The sequence below is a fragment of the Schistocerca piceifrons genome, chromosome 4 (genome assembly GCF_021461385.2).
Source record: "Schistocerca piceifrons isolate TAMUIC-IGC-003096 chromosome 4, iqSchPice1.1, whole genome shotgun sequence".
Taxonomy (NCBI): domain Eukaryota; kingdom Metazoa; phylum Arthropoda; class Insecta; order Orthoptera; family Acrididae; genus Schistocerca; species Schistocerca piceifrons.
In genome coordinates, this window is record NC_060141.1 from 474465955 (window position 1) to 474485980 (window position 20026).

The following is a 20026-nucleotide window of genomic DNA, read 5'->3' on the forward strand; positions in this document are numbered from 1 at the left end:
CTGCGTGACAAACATTTGGACGTCCAGTGACAGCAACCACAGACTTTCACAAGCAAAATGTTGACAGAATGATTCAGGACGATCGTGGTATCACTCAGAGAGAAATTGCAAGCACAATCGGCATTTCACAAGAACGTGTGGGTCACTTTATTGCTTTGAAAACGACACACTTCACTTGCCACCACAGCAGAACTTCAGACTGAATGTCACCACCGTACGGAATCCTCCATACAGTCCAGCTTTAGCACCGTCTGACTTCCATCTGTTACCGATAACGAAAGACGATCTGCGAGGACATCATTACGCTTCTGATGAAGACGCTGAGACAACTGCGAGACTGTGGTTGCGGAAACAGAGTGTCGACTTCTTCCGTGACGGCTTCAGAAAACTTGTTCATCGTTGGCAGAAATGTATCCAACTGGCTGGCGATTATGTGAAAAGTGAATATTGGTAATTAAAGATCACATTCTAAGAGTTATTTCTGCTTTTGATTTATTAAAATATTCCCATCCAAATCCAATTAACGAAGGTGAAGGCATTACTTTTCATTCAACCCTTGTACCAACTGAAATGCAATACAGGTGGTGGAAGATACATAAGTCAAACCAGGAGGACATTTGACACCAGATACAAAGAACGTGTAAGAGCATGGAAGTGTAGGACAAATCATTCAATTTTTGCAGAGCACTTATACCAACACCAACATAAAATTATAGCCAGAGACATGGGCATGGAAATCATAAGGGTAAACAACAACAAAAACATCTCCTCACCTTACAAGGAAACTATCTCATTCAAAAAAATGTAACAGAAAAGAAACAACTCCTATGATCAGAAAAACCACACACTCTTTAAACTGATTGACCACTTAATATAACATTAAATGTACATATATAACCACAGGCTCCATTTACCACTATCATCTCGTCCCAGGTTATAGCCTATAATCATCGTCCAGGACCAACTCCGCCCTTCGCCCCACCCACCAACAAAAAAAGTCAACCCACCCCCACTCCTCTCACGGCTCTGCCTATATACAAGACAATTTCAAAAATTTCATTAACACATATAAAATATCACACACACACACACACACACACACACACACACACACACACACAAAACACACAGTAGTTTCACAGGTCGGCAACACAACGTGAACGAAACCAAACGAACACACACAAACACTGTAGCAGAGCGGAATGAGAAACATTTAAGAAAGTGGAGTGTAAATAATGCAGGGAAGGAAATACTGCAGAAGGGTAAAATCTGCCAAGAGCAAATGTGAAACGAAGCCTTTCAACACCAACTGCTGCTAGCAAGGAGGGAAGGAACAGAACATGTAAATAAACACCATAAGCAATTTGCAGTCCAACTTCATAAACAAAACGCTGTTTTTAACCTAAAACAACCAAAAAAGTACAAAACGTATGCATCAAATTTGCAGTATAACCACAGAAGATGCTTTATAAATAAAACCGAAACGTGTCTGGTGTAAATCTTTTTAATTAAATTGCAGTCAGGTCAAGACGGATAACCTAGAGTAACAGACAGAAACGATTGCATCACTCGTGCAGAGGTATTAATAGTAACCATAATAATAATAATAATAGTAAAAATATACATAATGAAACTGTTGTTGTTGTTGTGGTCTTCAGTCCCGAGACTGGTTTGATGCAGCTCTCCATGCTACTCTATCCTGTGCAAGCTTTTTCATCTCCCAGTACCTACTGCAACCTACATCCTTCCGAATCTGCTTAGTGTATTCATCTCTTGGTCTCCCCCTACGATTTTTACCCTCCACGCTGCCCTCCAATACTAAATTGGTGATCCCTTGATGCCTCAGAACATGTCCTACCAACCGATCCCTTCTTCTGGTCAGGTTGTGCCACAAACTTCTCTTCTCCCCAATCCTATTCAATACTTCCTCATTAGTTATGTGATCTACCCATCTAATCTTCAGCATTCTTCTGTAGCACCACATTTCGAAAGCTTCTATTCTCTTCTTGTCCAAACTATTTATCGTCCATGTTTCACTTCCATACATGGCTACACTCCATACGAATACTTTCAGAAATGACTTCCTGACACTTAAATCAATACTGGATGTTAACAAATTTCTCTTCTTCAGAAACGCTTTCCTTGCCATTGCCAGCCTACATTTTATATCCTCTCTACTTCGACCATCATCAGTTATTTTGCTCCCCAAATAGCAAAACTCCTTTACTACTTTAAGTGCCTCATTTCCTAATCTAATTCCCTCAGCATCACCCGACTTAATTAGACTACATTCCATTATCCTTGTTTTGCTTTTGTTGATGTTCATCTTATATCCTCCTTTCAAGACACTGTCCATTTCATTCAACTGCTCTTCCAAGTCCTTTGCTGTCTCTGACAGAATTACAATGTCATCGGCGAACCTCAAAGTTTTTATTTCTTCTCCATGAATTTTAATACCTACTCCGAATTTTTCTTTTGTTTCCTTTACTGCTTGCTCAATATACAGATTGAACAACATCGGGGAGAGGCTACAACCCTGTCTTACTCCCTTCCCAACCACTGCTTCCCTTTCATGTCCCTCGACTCTTATAACTGCCATCTGGTTTCTGTACAAATTGTAAACAGCCTTTCGCTCCCTGTATTTTACCCCTGCCACCTTTAGAATTTGAAAGAGAGTATTAAGTCAACATTGTCAAAAGCTTTCTCTAAGTCCACAAATGCTAGAAACGTAGGTTTGCCTTTCCTTAATCTTTCTTCTAAGATAAGTAGTAAGGTCAGTATTGCCTCACGTGTTCCAGTGTTTCTACGGAATCCAAACTAATCTTCCCCGAGGTTGGCTTCTACTAGTTTTTCCATTCGTCTGTAAAGAATTCGTGTTAGTATTTTGCAGCTGTGACTTATTAAGCTGATAGTTCGGTAATTTTCACATCTGTCAACACCTGCTTTCTTTGGGATTGGAATTATTATATTCTTCTTGAAGTCTGAGGGTATTTCGCCTCTTTCATACATCTTGCTCACCAGATGGTAGGGTTTTGTCAGCACTGGCTCTCCCACGGCCGTCAGTAGTTTCAATGGAATATTGTCTACTCCGGGGGCCTTGTTTCGACTCAGGTCTTTCAGTGCTCTGTCAAACTCTTCACGCAGTATCATATCTCCCATTTCATCTTCATCTACATCCTCTTCCATTTCCATAATATTGTCCTCAAGTACATCGCCCTTGTATAGACCCTCTATATACTCCTTCCACCTTTCTGCTTTCCCTTCTTTGCTTAGAACTGGGTTTCCATCTGAGCTCTTGATATTCATACAAGTGGTTCTCTTATCTCCAAAGGTCTCTTTAATTTTCCTGTAGGCGGTATCTATCTTACCCCTAGTGAGATAGGCCTCTACATCCTTACATTTGTCCTCTAGCCATCCCTGCTTAGCCATTTTGCACTTCCTGTCGATCTTATTTTTGAGACGTTTGTATTCCTTTTCGCCTGTTTCATTTACTGCATTTTTATATTTTCTCCTTTCATCAATTAAATTCAATATTTCTTCTGTTACCCAAGGATTTCTACAAGCCCTCGTCTTTTTACCTACTTGATCCTCTGCTGCCTTCACTACTTCATCCCTCAAAGCTACCCATTCTTCTTCTACTGTATCTATTTCCCCCATTCCTGTCAATTGCTCCCTTATGCTCTCCCTGAATCTCTGTACAACCTCTGGTTCTTTTAGTTTATCCAGGTCCCATCTCCTTAAATTCCCTCCTTTTTGCAGTTTCTTCAGTTTTAATCTACAGGTCATAACCAATAGATTGTGGTCAGAGTCCATATCTGCCCCTGGAAATGTCTTACAATTTAAAACCTGGTTCCTAAATCTCTGTCTTACCATTATATAATCTATCTGATACCTTTTAGTATCTCCAGGGTTCTTCCATGTATACAACCTTCTTTCATGATTCTTAAACCAAGTGTTAGTTATGATTATGTTGTGCTCTGTGCAAAATTCGACCAGGCGGCTTCCTCTTTCATTTCTGTCCCCCAATCCATATTCACCTACTATGTTTCCGTCTCTCCCTTTTCCTACACTCGAATTCCAGTCACCCATGACTATTAAATTTTCGTCTCCCTCCACAATCTGAATAATTTCTTTTATTTCATCATACATTTCTTCAATTTCTTCGTCATCTGCAGAGCTAGTTGGCATATAAACTTGTAGTACTGTAGTAGGCGTGGACTTCGTATCTATCTTGGCCACAATAATGCGTTCACTATGCTGTTTGTAGTAGCTTACCCGCATTCCTATTTTCCTATTCATTATTAAACCTACTCCTGCATTACCCCTATTTGATTTTGTGTTTATAACCCTGTAGTCACCTGACCAGAAGTCTTGTTCCTCCTGCCACCGAACTTCACTAATTCCCACTATATCTAACTTCAACCTATCCATTTCCCTTTTTAAATTTTCTAGCCTACCTGCCCGATTAAGGGATCTGACATTCCACGCTCCGATCCGTAGAACGCCAGTTTTCTTTCTCCTGATAACGACATCCTCTTGAGTAGTCCCCGCCCGGAGATCCGAATGGGGGACTATTTTACCTCCGGAATATTTTACCCAAGAGGACGCCGTCATCATGTAATCATACAGTAAAGCTGCATGCCCTCGGGAAAAATTACGGCTGTAGTTTCCCCTTGCTTTCAGCCGTTCGCAGTACCAGCACAGCAAGGCCGTTTTGGTTATTGTTACAAGGCCAGATCAGTCAATCATCCAGACTGTTGCCCTTGCAACTACTGAAAAGGCTGCTGCCCCTCTTCAGGAACCACACGTTTGTCTGGCCTCTCAACAGATACCCCTCCGTTGTGGTTGCACCTACGGAACGGCTATCTGTATCGCTGAGGCACGCAAGCCTCCCCACCAACGGCAAGGTCCATGGTTCATGGGGGGGATAATGAAACTAATAATAGTAATAATAAACAAAATAATGTTATTCAGGGACAATGGTGAGCCATGTGCGGCTCGTGTTGGTGCCGTTGGTAGGTTGGCATCGTGTAATAGGAATGGTGGCGTCTCGTTTTCTTCTTCTGTTTACTGGCGCCACTATGTTTGCTAGCATTGTCTGTCCGCAAGTGACAGCAGCAGCGTTTATCGACATCTAGTACCGTGGTACTATCTTTGGAAGGACGCTAAGTGTTTTCTGGGGCGGGTGTGTCAGTAGTTTGGTTGGGACGGAGCTGGTGGGAGGTCCGGCAGTGCGAAGGCATGCCGGGAGCGCTAGCAGCACGCAGGAATTGCCGGATCGAGGGGCTGTAGTTGCGAGGGCCACAACTTTGTTGTCCACCGGACCCAGGACGTTGAGTTGAGTGAACATTAACCCAGTAGTGAAACCTCCACTATTCTGAGATCACGCCGTTTGTTCATGCATTGCTGCTCGCGGGGTTGCTGAGACGAAGAGCAACAAGTGGAACGTTTAGAGTTGGCGAAAATAATTAGACATCCTCCACTTCTTATTATTAATCATTGAAATCCTTGAGTTTATTCATGAAGTTCAACCAGCGGTATTTTTCTGCCTAGTGGCCGCTAACGCCCCAGTTACCTGCCCTGAAGGTTAACAGATTTTCGCGGCAGTGTACTTTTCTTCCCCTTACGGCTGCTGTCAGGTAAAGCATGTAGCTCGACAGCCTCCTTGGTTGTGGTTCGGATATTTTGTTCTTTTGGACTACATTGGCAGTAGTGGTTCCTTCTGCTTCTGGATGTTCTAAACACTGGATTCTGAAGACGCAGTGCTGTCAGCCGGTTCTGCCTTGTCTGGATTATTCTATCATTGTGTTGGTTACCAGACGTTATGTAGATTTTGCAAGAGTGTTGGTCCTGCATTTAAACAGTCACTAGTTTGAGTTGCCATCCGGTTAAGGAATACAACTCTTGGCTGCCTGTCTCATCGGTTACGAAGTTGAGTGACTTTCTCAGGCCGATCCTTGGAGCACTGTCTGAGGCCCACTTCTCTCTTGGTTCGATTAGAGTGTGATAATTGTTTTTTTTTTTAAATATTTTAATTTTCAGTTATTACTATTGGATTCCTTCAGCCGACAAAGAGTTTGAATTTCTGGTCATAAGGCCTTCAGCCATGAATGCAATTTGTCTCAAGAATTTTTTATTAGATATTGTCTCTCAATAGTAAAATTTTCTTTAAAAATATTTTAGTATCTCTTGGAGAAGTTTAACTGTTTTCAAGAATTTTCTATCCAGGCCTTCAGCTGTTAAATTGTTTTTGAGTTATTACTATTGAGGCCTTTAGCCAACAAATAATTTGAAAATCTGGTCAATAAGGCCTTCAGCTGTGAATGCAATTTGTTTTAAGAAATTTTTATTAGACATTGTGTCTTAACAGTAAAATTTCATAATTATTCCTTATTGCCAACCTCATTTGCAATTGGTTCCAAATAAAGTGTACGTGATTTCCTTTTTAAAAAACTGAGTAACCAACGGTAACTGAGTAAGGCCCAGTCCACACCAAATACTGTCCTTCCTAAGTCCCATGTCTCAAATGGCTTCACAATAATGGTTGCATACGTAGATGTGTGTGAAGCAAATTACTTTCGTATACGAAGTACGTTAGATGAATCCCACAGTTGCGCATCCACCCTGTACATTGCAGAATGAAAACTCGTGTCTGAAACAGAACTTTGTCGAAGTTCCGAATTGTCGGGGCTCATCAACGAGTTTAGCCATTAGCCATCTGTGAAGGTGAGAATTATAGAAATGTGGAGAACACAACTGTTCGTACGTGAGGGACTGCAGCTTAAGAAGATAACTCCGTTGTTGCAGACTAATCTCTTCCAACGAATCTCGAACAGCATAGGATATTTTATGAATAATATACTTTTACATTCTGAAGAAATGAAGATCGAGGGGTTGACCAATGGAGGTTGTGTTTGCTTGAATTATGTGAATTGCGATTTTGTCTTCTGGTAGGGTATTTTGCACGTGCAGGTCACGAGGAACTCTAGCGTCTGTGTGGGGCCCGTAAGAATCCAGTATTAGCAAAAGTTTCTCTCGACTGATTTGTTCCACTATCGCTTCTTGCAGAAAATTGGTGAACAGTTCTTTGGTCATTTTTCTGGAGGAGTGAGAGTGGACAGTTAAGTTTAAAGTTGTGAACACGGAATGACGTGCATGAGTTCTCAAAGAACGAGACTCTTGAAGGACATCTAGGCGCTTCAGTCTGGAACCGCGTGACCGCTACGGTCGCAGGTTCGAATCCTGCCTTGGGCATGGATGTGTGTGATGTCCTTAGGTTAGTTAGGTTTAATTAGTTCTAAGTTATAGGCGACTGATGACCTCAGAAGTTAAGTCGCATAGTGCTCAGAGCCATTTGAACTCTTGAAGGACAACAAGCATCTTTGGTGCAAGTTTGCCCGTCTGAGGAAGCAATTGAATAACCGTGTACGTAGGGGTATTCGCGTGAACGGACTGTACAACCCCTACAATATCTTTTGAACCTCTAGTTGGAAGAGTGTGGCCCACAGACATCTCCTTGCTGAAACCAGTTTCGTAGGCGTTGTAGATATCTGCGTCTGTGTAGGTTGTCATGAGTGCACGAGCTGCATGTTGCCAGTCCTGTATCATTTTCTGGATGTCGTTTCTGGTGTGGTACATTTTCACTATAGCAGTGTCGTTTTTAGGCTTGCAGTGCAAGACCCAACTGTCAATAGCGTTAAATCTTGGGGAAATTTAACGGTCTCGCTTTTGTTTTCGCCCACAGTTTGATGTCTACCTCGTGAAGATATAGCGCTTCCTGGTGGCGGTGTTTGTAGGTCTCCATCACATGCATTGTAATATGCTTGTACTTCTCCTTCACAGACATTAACTCTTCACTTTCCCACTTCATACAACATACACCGTGCAGGACGTCTAGTGCGAAATCTATTTTTCATTGCAGACATCGTGCGATGTGCAAATATTTAGTTTGGCTTCGGCTGCTTTTTGACATTAATCCAATATTTGAGCTGTTTGATTTTCTCGTTTCTTTAGTAAAATACAACCGTTTTCTCCTTCTGTGGTATTTCATCATTTCTGTCGCATGAGGACTCTTCTGGTGACGATAACGTAGAAGACCACTCTAGTTCATTCACTTTGTCATAAATTAACGATTCCGCTCCACCTTGTGCGCGCTTGTCCATATCTAATATTTCCTCTTCTGTGACGTTCGACGCATTCCACTGATCAATGATGTCCGGCAGGAATGCTGCACGATTTCTCTCATCTTCAGTTATTTCTGTTGTTGCACGTACACAACAGTCTCAATGCAAGAGTTCGACGAGAATGTCAATAACGTTTCGGACTCATGTCTCACAACAGCAGTACCTGTGTCTTGCAGAATGGATAGCAACTGCAGATCCATTTTTCTGTATGTGCACAAACAAGAGACTCTAGCCGCAGCACCCACATCTAATGTACGCGGCGTTGCCATCTGCAGTCAGTAATTATTATTATTATTGTCGTTACTATTAATACTTCCGCACGTGTGATGAATTTTTTTTATTCTATTGTCCCATTGTTTATGTTTATTCTGAGAATCTAAAAGTTCGCTAGCTGCTTCATCTCGAGTGGTGTCTGTTCTATCGCACAAGTCCGACAGAACACCACACCTCTCTGTACAAATGTACTCTCTAGGTTTGCTACTTTCAAATAACGAATCGAAAGCAGACTGCCAAAAGAACAATTCTTCTGCAAACCCCAAAAGTCTTTTTACATGTCAAAAAAATGTTCTTCCACGTAATAGTTTCACTCGTAAACAGTTAAAAAAATTGTTATCAGAGAGGAATTAGCCCGGGATCTTTGGTACGACAACCTAATGCTCTGTCAACTCATCCATGGAATTCATACTCATTAGTTGGTCACAGATATGATTTTTCTGTGCTTTGTAGTTCTGGTGTTACTTTTAATTAACGTTTGCGGTTCTGCTGGACGATAGCACATATTTCGAACTAAATCGAAGTTTTGGTTGAAGCTCTATCGACATACAACGTTTGGTACCGATCTGAGTGTCTGACGTCTGGACGTTTGGGTGTTAGCCATCGGAAATGAGCTGCTAAAATCGATCTCTTGCTAGAGGATCGATAATAATATCTATTTACTACGTTTTTCAGTAAATTTCTCCAATCTCTTTATGAATCTTGATGGCTCTTCTTTCAAAATGACTTCATCACTTCTACTGATTGCCCTTTCAAGTATTGTAAACTTTATCTTGTAGTAGGTTTCCAAAAGTTTATTCTTCGATAGTTTTCACAAACTGGTCGATCAATTATCTTGATTTTTATCGTGTGTCTCTGCTGCAGTGGAAGGTATTTCATCTCCAACATATATTTACGTATAATGCTAATCTCTTGATGGTTTTTGGTTCAAATGGCTCTGAGCACTATGGGACTCAACTGCTGAGGTCATTAGTCCCCTAGAACTTAGAACTAGTTAAACATAACTAACCTAAGGACATCACAAACATCCATGCCCGAGGCAGGATTCGAACCTGCGACCGTAGTGGTCTTGCGGTTCCAGACTGCAGCGCCTTTAACCGCACGGCCACTTCGGCCGGCTTTGATGGTTTTTATCTGAGAAGTATTTCAGTAATCCACCAATAATATTATAGATACCTGACGGGCTTTTTTTAATCTATTGTTAACCGTTTTACTCAAAAAACTGGTAATAAGTGTCTACGTTCGAAAGCCTTACGTAGCAGGAAGGAAACCTTATTCGGCTACATCTGTCATTTGCTAACTGAACTAACGTTAATATCTTAAACTACCCTTTCTTCGGTGTCATGATAATGTTTACTATTCTTGCCGTTCTTCCTCCTCATTATGACAAGAACAAAATTTAAATGAAACACACACACACACACACACACACACACACACACACACGTACACATGTAACGAGAGGTGAATATGCTACAAGGGTAACTGATCACTGACAGATTCGTTTATATGAGCCATACGATGGAAGAGCGTCGTCGTTTGTCAGCTATTATAAAACAACTCTATTTACGATTATAATGGCTAAAAATATTAACAGTTTACTATCGGCGTCGAACGTTGCGTCCAATGCAGTATTCACTTCTTCAACGTCATTATCTTTATTGGCACGTAGACTACTGTAATTTTGTGTTAGTCACGCAGCTGCTGGCCAGCGAAGGTGACTTTTGAGACAGCATCGCTTAATGAAATGTGATACTCATGAGAACGACATAGATATGCTGTCTAAGATGCGTCCTGTACACTTGTTGAATAAGTAAACTAGTAACTAAGTTTGTTACTAGCAGACAGCTTCGTGCAAATGTTTCTCTACGGCACTGAAAAAGAATAAAATCACATTATCATAGTCACATTATCATATTATTAAAGGTGATGTATTTCTTCGACCCATTCACGAGCGTTTTACTTCCAAATTAGAAGAGTCTCAAATGTACATACCACAAAATTTTAACATAACCGAACGGTAATCTCAGATCTCTCACGTATGTATTTGGATTTTCGGAGACACAAAACATAAAGTGGCTACTCTGCTTTACAGATACAAATAAGGTTCGTGGAGACAAAATTCTCTCGCCGTATCACATCAGTTCGGTTCTCATTGTCCCCTGAGAAGAGGATTCGGGTTCAGATCACTGTCCGAGTGTACTGCCTCTGGTATCGTGTGAATCCCCTGAATGATACTATATGAAATCATGGGTAAAAAAGCAAGGAAAATATTTTTTTTTGATGCGCCACAACATTCACTTTGTCACCCAATGACTTTCTTGTCGATATAATGATAAACGTATAATCATGTTTAGTTATTAATTAGTACTTTCTCCTCGCACGTAAACGAACTTAATTGGGAAACTGTATTCTGTTCCCATATTAAGACGAGTAAATGTTCAACATTGTTAATTGTATGAGCAGTTGCGCTAGACGAATTCTACACATATAAAAAAAAGTTTTTCAACATCTCGGTTCCGAGAGTTCCGGAACTTGTACCGAAAATTGGAATAGAGATCAATACAAACATCATTTACGCCCTTTTTATTGCTCATGAAAACCACACATTGCATGTTGTACCACCATACAGTGAGACCTTCAGAGGTGGTTGTCCAGACTGCTGCACACACCGGTACCTCTAATACCCAGTAGCACGTCCTCTTGCATTGATTCATGCCTGCATTCGTCGTTGCATAATATCCACAAGTTCATCAAGGCACTGTTGGTCCAGACTGTCGCACTCCTCAACGACGATTCGGCGTAGATCCCTCAGCGGTTCATGTCTGGAGAACATGCTGGCCACTCTAGTCGAGCGATGTCGTTATCCTAAAGGAAGTCATTCACAAGATGTGCACGATGGGGACGTTAATTGTCGTCCATGAAGATGAATACCTCGCCAATATGCTGCCGATATGTTTGTACTATCGGTCGGATGATGAGATTCACGCACCGTAAAGCCGTTACGGCGCCTTCCGTGACCACCAGCGGCGTACGTCAGCCCCACTTAATGCCACCCCAAAATATCAGGGAACCTCCACCTAGCTGCAATCTCTGGACAATGTGTTTAAGGCGTTCAGCCTGACCGGGTTGCTTGCTGTCTGGTTGAAGGCATATGCAACACTCATCGGTGAAGAGAACATGATGCCAATCCTGAGCTGTCCATGCGGCATGTTGTTGGGCCCATCTGTACCGCGCTGCATGGTGTCGTGGTTTCAAAGATGGACCTCACCATGGACGTCGGGAGTGAAGTTGTGTCTCATGCAGGCTATTGAGTTTGAGTCGTAACACGACGTCCTGTGGCTGCACGAAAAGCATTAGTCAATATGGTGGCGTTGCTGTCAGGGTTCCTCCGAGCCATTCCTTAGGTAGCGGTCATCCACTGCCGTAGCAGCCCTTGGACGGCTTCAGCGAAACATTTCATCCACAGTTCCTGTCTCGCTGTACCTCCTTCAAGTCCGGACAACATCTCTTTGGTTCACTCCGAGTAGACTGGACGCTTTCCTTGTTGAGATCTCTTCCTGGCACAAAGTAACAATGCGGACGCGATCGAACTGCGGTATTGACCGTCTAGGCATGGTTGAACTAAAGACAACACGAGCCGTGTACCTCCCTCCTGGTGGAATGACTGGATATGATGGGCTGTCGGACCCCCTCCGTTTAATAGGCGCTGCTAATGCATGGTTGTTTACATCTTTGGGCGGGTTTAGTGATATCTCTGAACAGTCAAAGGGACTGTGTCCGTGATGCAATATCCACAGTCAACCTCCATCTTCAGGAGTTCTGGGAACAGAGGTGACGCGAAACTTTTTTTGATGTGTGTAAAGTTTACTACCCGCTGAGGAAGGGATTTGATAGAGGTCGAGATTCGAGTAAAGAAGGATACAGGTTAGACTAATCTAGATCGACAGAATTTTGAATGTTTTACATAAGTATGGAAAGTGCAGAATAGGTGTCGCACTATTATTGATAAACGAAGAAGCATCTGATGCAGTAGGGGAGGAGGGTTAGTGCGGACGGCATTGTACATGAAGAGATTAATAGATACAATGAAAAACAAATGACATGATAAAGGAATTACAAGGACATTCACAGTATTTCACTTATTAAATAAGATTTTTCGATAGGAGGTGGTAAACAATGCGATTAGTAATTTTCTGTACTGGTAGTGTACGTAGGTTCTCTTATTTATCAAAATATTGTAGTTGTCTTGAAAAGGAATTAAGTTTTAATGCTCTTGGTTACGGGGTTGTTCAGAACAAAAATGTGGTAAACAAGTTTATGGCAAAAAGTAAATTCCACCTCAATTTGTGAGAGTTACACCGCAACAAAATATTCCGTGCTCGGGTATCACGACCTTTTTCGGAGGCCAAAGAACACCTCTATTCTAAGTAAAATGGATTAGGCAAGCATCGATCGTGTGATAACTTTTTTTTCTGTACAGTGAACGTTTGTTTTTTCAGAATATTCATCAACGGCAAACCATCTGCTTCGTTTCTCCTTTCGCACATGTTAAAGACCGAACGTTGTTTCACTTTTGTCTTCATGTGAATTAAAGAGTAAGTCAGTAAAATCAAAAAACCACATTCGACTTCGTTTCTGACATCTTCATTGCACATAAATGCGGAGCTCCCGCGACCACAGTGCTCGAAACGATTGTTTTACGCCGCCGTGCCGTCCGGCGACGTAATGTAATTTTCGCCGCGGTTGCATTACGCGCAAAGGTGTAGGTCAATCACCACCTTAAGAGAAAGCCGGCCGCTGTGCCCGAGCAGTAGTAGGCGTTTCAGTCCAGAACCGCGCTGCTGCTACGGTCGCAGGTTCGAATCCTGCCTCGGGCATGGATGTGTATGATGTCCTTAGGTTAGTTAGGTTTAAGTAGTTCTAAGTCTAGGGGACTGATGATCTCGGATGTTAAGTCCCATAGTGCTCAGAGCCATTTGAAGCATTTGAACCTTAAGAGAAAAAGAAGGCTTCAGATAGCGGAGCTCACGTTGGTACTGTTCTGTTCTGAAATCCTTTGATAGACTTATGGAAACAGGTATGAGATTGGAATGTAGGCTTACTACTAAATAGAACTCGCTCTTAATGGCGAGACAGCGGCAGAAAGGAATGTAGCTTTTGGCGTAGAAAATACAGCAAGAGTTTGCAGATGACCAGATTTTCATGCAAAGGTAGTTGACTTCCACTCGAGGTGATACAGTGAAAGGCCAGTAAATATACTAAAAGACGATAATGTTGAGCTAAATAATCGCCATACAGCAACTAGAATGAGTCATAATCACCGTGTATCCTGGAGTATCTGTCCGGATGTATTTAAGATTGAATGAGCACAAAAATGTAGAAAGGTAAGAGCAGGACATGCCAGAATGAGACTTATCGGGAAAACGCAAAGCAAGTGTGGTTCTCCCACGATAGACGCCACTTACAAAAAGTTCCTTCGAAAACTTTTTGAGTATTGTTAGTCGGTCTAGGATCTTGAACTACTTGAATCAGTGAAAGCGAGACTGAAAATAAAAATGAGAGCTCCTCGACACGTTACGGTTTTATTCTATCAACGCGATTACGTCGTATAAATTCTAGAGAGCACTGAGATACGTTACAGGGCAGGTGCTGAGCAACTCGTAAAGACTTACTCTAAAAAAAAAAAAAAAACTTAAAATCTACCCCAATGACCTCGAGATTAGCCTCAGAGATAAACTGGAGTATACAGGGGGTACCTGTAATACTGCTTATTGCGTACAGTCGGAAAGGGGGAAGGTTTCAGGTATACCAGGTATACCCTGCATGGCGGCTCGTGGAGCTGGGATGTCAATACTGTATTTCTATTTTCATGTGCCGTTAAAAAGATACACAGGCCCAAAAAAAACATTTGTTTCAATAACAATCACACCAAAAAATTTCGACCTTCTACTTACATTGACTTTTAGAGAAACATATTTCCACGTCTTCAGAAGATTATGATGCATTACGGACATCAGTGCTGGGTAGGACACCTTGACTAAAGTTACCTGTCGGCATTAAATTTCATTATGTTAGATAAGGCATATAATTTTACGATCATGTTGATTTCGCGAGATATGTGTGGGAGGAAAATTTGGAAAGGAAATTTAAGTTCAAGGGGAAGAAACAAGCTTGAGGTTTACCGATGACACTGAAATCCTCTCAAAGCCAGCAAAGGACTTGGAACAGCTGTTGAATGGAATTGATACTGGCTTGAAAAGAGGTTACGACATGAATATCAGCAAAAGTAATAACAAGGGTAATGGAATGTACTCGAATTACTCGTAAATCAGGTGATCCTGAGAGAATTAGATTAGGTAATAATAGACTAAAAGTAAGAGACAGACATAAAAATAATTGCCAAAACGGAAAGGATATAAAATACCGAGTGGCAATAGCAAAAAACTTTTCTGAGAAAAAGAAATCTAGAATATTGATTGAAATGTTAGAAAGTTTTTCTGAATCCATTTGTCTGGAATGTAGGCTTTCACATAAGTGAACAAATATAAAATCGTACACACAGGAAGACAACTGAAGCTTCTGTAATGCGATACCACAGAAGAATGCTAAAGATTAGATGAGTCGATCGGATAACAAATGTGGAAATTCTGAAGCGAATTGCGGAGGAAAGAAATTTATGGTGCAGCTTGACTAAAAGAAGGAATAGGTTAGTAAGAAACGTCCTAAAGCATCAAGAAATCACCAATTTTTTCGTGAACGGAAGTGTAATGTGATATAAATTGTAGAGGAAGACCAAGGCTTGAGTGCATTCAGCTGGTCCAAAAGCATGTAGATCGCAATAGTAAAGCAGAAATGAAGAGGCTAGTGCAGGCTTGACTAAAAGAAGGAATAGGTTAGTAAGAAACGTCCTAAAGCATCAAGAAATCACCAATTTTTTCGTGAACGGAAGTGTAATGGGATATAAATTGTAGAGGAAGACCAAGGCTTGAGTACATTCAGCTGGTCCAAAAGCATGTAGATTGCAATAGTAAAGCAGAAATGAAGAGGCTAGTGCAGTATGGAGTGGAGGTCGGCATCAAAGCAATATTCGAACTGAAGACAAAAACAAAAAATGTCGATAAAATTATTCAGGGTTTGAGACCGCATTGCTGTTACGTAAAATTCTTCGACGTTCCGACCACTGTTGAAATGGTCTTCCTCAGGAAGTCCATTTGCTCAGTAGCTGAAGAGTCGGAGAATTTCAGATACTGACAATACATTCACCATAGTTTGGCAACGTTAATATGAAAGTTAAAGTACCTAGTCGTCAATTCGTTACTAACAAAGTTAACTTCGTTAAACGTTGAAGCTTTACTTTACAGGAGATTTACTGGACGCTAAAGTTGCTTGTCAATCGTTAGCTCGTAATAGTAAACTTTATGTTGTTGGTGAAGTAAAATGAGCAACTGAATCACACATATTACCGTTGCTTAAATAAAATGCTTTCGTTGGGGATGTTTAGGTAGGCTATCGAAGATAAATTAACCAAGTATATCATTTAGTTTTGTAATTATTTAACTATCAATGTTACATCACAGGATAATCAAAATATAAGAGAATCGGATTGTATATGACGTAAGGTGTATATTTCCCTTCATGAACATCAACATGTTAAAGTTTTCATCGGAGAGCGAGGCTCGCTTAAGTGACAAAATGTTTTTCACCATAGAAAAGAAGTCGTTCGGCCGCAGCACTCGGGGGTATACAGGTTTTAAAGTTTTTATCATCTTCTCAAACGACTTCAGTTCGACGACATGGATAGGACAGAAAAGTATACTATGCATAGGTCCACATTACCTTTCGACAAACCGCTGCGAATTGCTGCAATGTCAAAAGACTCTCCAACGATTGTCTGGCGTATGCTTTTAACCAAATTACTGCTCCTCTCCTCCCGCTGTCGGTATCTGAATGCCAAGATCGATTTTTCTTTTTGGTTTTCCTCGGCCGAACCCTGCGTTCACTGTTTCTTGAAACGATGCATATCGCGTTTCACGTGCTCTCATTATGTGTTGTTTCGAACTGTTAAGGCCCGATGTGTGAGCCCTAATTGTTGATTTTTTAGGCAACCACAGTTTACAATATAAAAGTATTTGTGCTCCCGATCTGGATACAAAAATTAACGTAATCACCTAAATGCGGCCACAGATTTTCATTAGGTGGAGCTTTAGGATAAGATACCATGATTTAGTTTCCCACAGTCAATTCACTAACAAAGAGTACTACTTAACGCGAACTCACTAAACAAAGATTAATTAACAACCAACACCTAGTTATTCTCGCTCGTACTCGATTGTTCGCAGCAGTCGTGTGCACTCCGGCGTAGGCAGACAACTAAGTCATCTTAAAGGGGTAGAACTTGATTTTTGTGGGCGGTGTGGCATCATTTTTTGTCGCAAATAATAGACACCTAACGGACGTTAAACGAACTCAGAGAGATTTAACGGAAGTTAAAGAGTCCGTTAATTTTTTTCCTTTTTGTTTTTAAATTAACTTAAAAGTTAATCCGTTCCTCGGAATAGTAATATCACAAACTGAGTCCGCCTTGATGCAAACAACGTGTTATTTGTTTATTTCTTTATTATACCAAACTAGTTTCGGCGACAAATATCACCATCATCAGTGGTTTTTTAAAATCTTATTTATTGTATGCTACAGCATGTTTTAAGCTATTATTGGCGCTGTTGGTGACATATGTGATATTATGGATCAGAAACAAAGTGCAAAAGTTTTGTTTTTCTGTGTAAAAAGCAGCCACACACCAACGAACATGACATGATGTTCGCTAAGTATAAAAAGACGGCAACAGAAAAAGAGCACAGAAAATATGTCACAAACAGCGCCAATAACAGCTTAAAACATGCTGTAGCATACAATACATAAGATTAAAAAGAAACCACTGATGATGGTGATATTTGTCGCCGAAACTAGTTTGGGATAATAAAGAAATAAACAAATAACACGGCGTTTGCATCAAGGCGGACTCAATTTGTAATATTACTATTTTTCTATGCACACACGGACCAAATGGAAGAGTTCCAAGATAATATTATCGTTACTCGGAAAGTTAAATATATTCATTATCGTTGATGGATTATCGGTCTTGCGCCCAACTATGGCGCTCACATACCCTGAAGAATATTGACTGCGGCGACGGCGACGGAAGCTTAAGCTTACAAACAACAATAGTGTGAGGGGAGAAGCAATTACCCTTCACAGTAAGTAAGCTCTTGGAATTTTAATGGCAGAGTTCTCCGTTCTGCACGCCTCTCTTGTAGCTTCTTCTACTGGAACTGAATAGGCATCTCCAAGATTCGTATCGGAATATACTGCTCTTTATCGAATATTCTGTACCTTCACAATTAACCATTGTATTACTCTGTACGTACCACTTATTAACGGTCTTCACCTTATTTCTGTTACAGTGCAGACACTTTGCTCTCCTTCTCGTGCAGAAGAGCTGTCAATATTGCGAGTGGCTGGACTCGTGGCCGCTGAGTTGTAATTCCGGACATAGCGGCACGCGGGTTTAGTATTGCGTACCTGGCCTGGGAGTGGTGTGCGTCTGGTTCTGGCGCAGCCGGGTGGCCCCGACTGCCGTGCCGAAGGCGGCTCGGGGCACCCTCTCGCCGGCGGCGGCGGCGGCGGCTGCCACGGCGGCCAACACGACGAGGAGCACCAGCAGTGGCGACCACATCCCGGGAGCTCGGACTCGTCGCGCCGCCATCTCCAGAGCACTCTGACGCTCCACTGCGGAAGAAGTGGAGGAGGCGAAGCAGCGACGCCGGCAGCGGTGGGCGGGCAATCCGCAGAGGGGCCTCGGCGTCGGCGCCGCTCGCAACACGGCCTCCCGCCGCGCATGCGCTGTGCTACGGGCCGGTTTCGCGCTCGCCACGCACGGCCGTCGACCTCGTGTTGGAACCATCCCCGTGCATCAGATTAGATTAGATTAGATTAGATTAATACTAGTTCCATGGATCATGAATACGATATTTCATAATGATGTGGAACGAGTCGAATTTTCCAATACATGACATAATTAGGTTAATTTAACAACATACTTAAGTTAATATAACAACTTTATTTTTTGTGGTTTTTTGTTTTTCTTTATTTTTTATTGTATTTTTTTATTTATTTTTTTATTTTATTTTATTTTTTGTTTTTTTTTTCTTAATTTATATCTAAAAATTCCTCTGTGGAGTAGAAGGAGTTGTCATTCAGAAATTCTTTTAATTTCTTCTTAAATACTTGTTGGTTATCTGTCAGACTTTTGATACTATTTGGTAAGTGACCAAAGACTTTAGTGCCAGTATAATTCACCCCTTTCTGTGCCAAAGTTAGATTTAATCTTGAATAGTGAAGATCGTCCTTTCTCCTAGTATTGTAGTTATGCACACTGCTATTACTTTTGAATTGGGTTTGGTTGTTAATAACAAATTTCATAAGAGAGTATATATACTGAGAAGCTACTGTGAATATCCCTAGATCCTTAAATAAATGTCTGCAGGATGACCTTGGGTGGACTCCAGCTATTATTCTGATTACACGCTTTTGTGCAATAAATACTTTATTCCTCAGTGATGAGTTACCCCAAAATATGATGCCATATGAAAGCATCACCTGTGAACGGCCTCTGGGGTTGCTCTCGATTTGCACCGTGGCATTTTCGAGACAAGTTTAGTGAGAATGTGAGACACTGAAGGACAAGAAAATCTTATGGTCGCGAGGTACGGCGTGTGTTCATCGGAGACAGAGGTACGCCTAGAGACCAGAATCGGAAAGAGCACGAGTCTATATTTGTTGGTTGCATATTTTACAAATGAGGGGGCCGATATTAAGACAGGCTCTACCGGCAGAGCCGGCCGGGGTGGCTGAGCGGTTCTAGGCGCTACAGTCTGGAACCGCGCGACCGCTACGGTCGCAGTTTCGAATCCTGCCTGGGGCAAGGATGTGTGTGATGTCCTTAGGTTAGTTGGGTTTAAGTAGTTCTAAGTTCTAAGGGACTGATGACCTCAGCAGTTAAGTCCCATGGTGCTCAGAGCCATTTGAACCATTTTCTACCGGCAGAGGCCCACGTGAAAGATACGACATGGTGCGTACATCACAGCAGGTGACACTGTCTTACGAGTACCACCAGCCGTCTGCGGCTGGGAGCGAGTAACTATTTAAGAAGGGCTTTCAAATTCAACGAAGCTTTCGTCAGAGTTACGATCTTTAGATTAGATTAGATGTACTTTTTTTTCTAATTGATCGACACTGAGTAGATCCTCTGGGACGTGGAAAATGTCAGAGAACATTAATACAGATATGCTAATGTACCTTCCTCAGATCCCAAATGAAACTGCCTTTGTGGATCTGGAATCAGACAAAGTAAAATAATGTTCATTACACTTAGGTGGATATGATTATTCTTAGGCTATTGTCGCCATACTTCATCGAATAAAGACCATTTTACAGCACTTCTTTACAATTATCTCCTTACTGCACAAAATTTTCTACAGAAGTCAGATTGTACAAAATATTCAAATTAT

General features: G+C 41.5%; 1 protein-coding gene across 1 annotated transcript in view; it reads right to left on the bottom strand.

Annotated features, from left to right (window-relative positions):
- Positions 1 to 18233, bottom strand: part of LOC124795374 — a 94732-nt gene extending 76499 nt beyond the window's left edge. The window contains exon 1 of the mRNA XM_047259382.1: positions 18039 to 18233. Coding sequence (XP_047115338.1) covers positions 18039 to 18222 — 184 coding nt within the window. The 5' untranslated portion in view covers positions 18223 to 18233. The remainder of the gene's footprint in view (positions 1 to 18038) is intronic.
- Positions 18234 to 20026: the final 1793 nt, after the last annotated feature.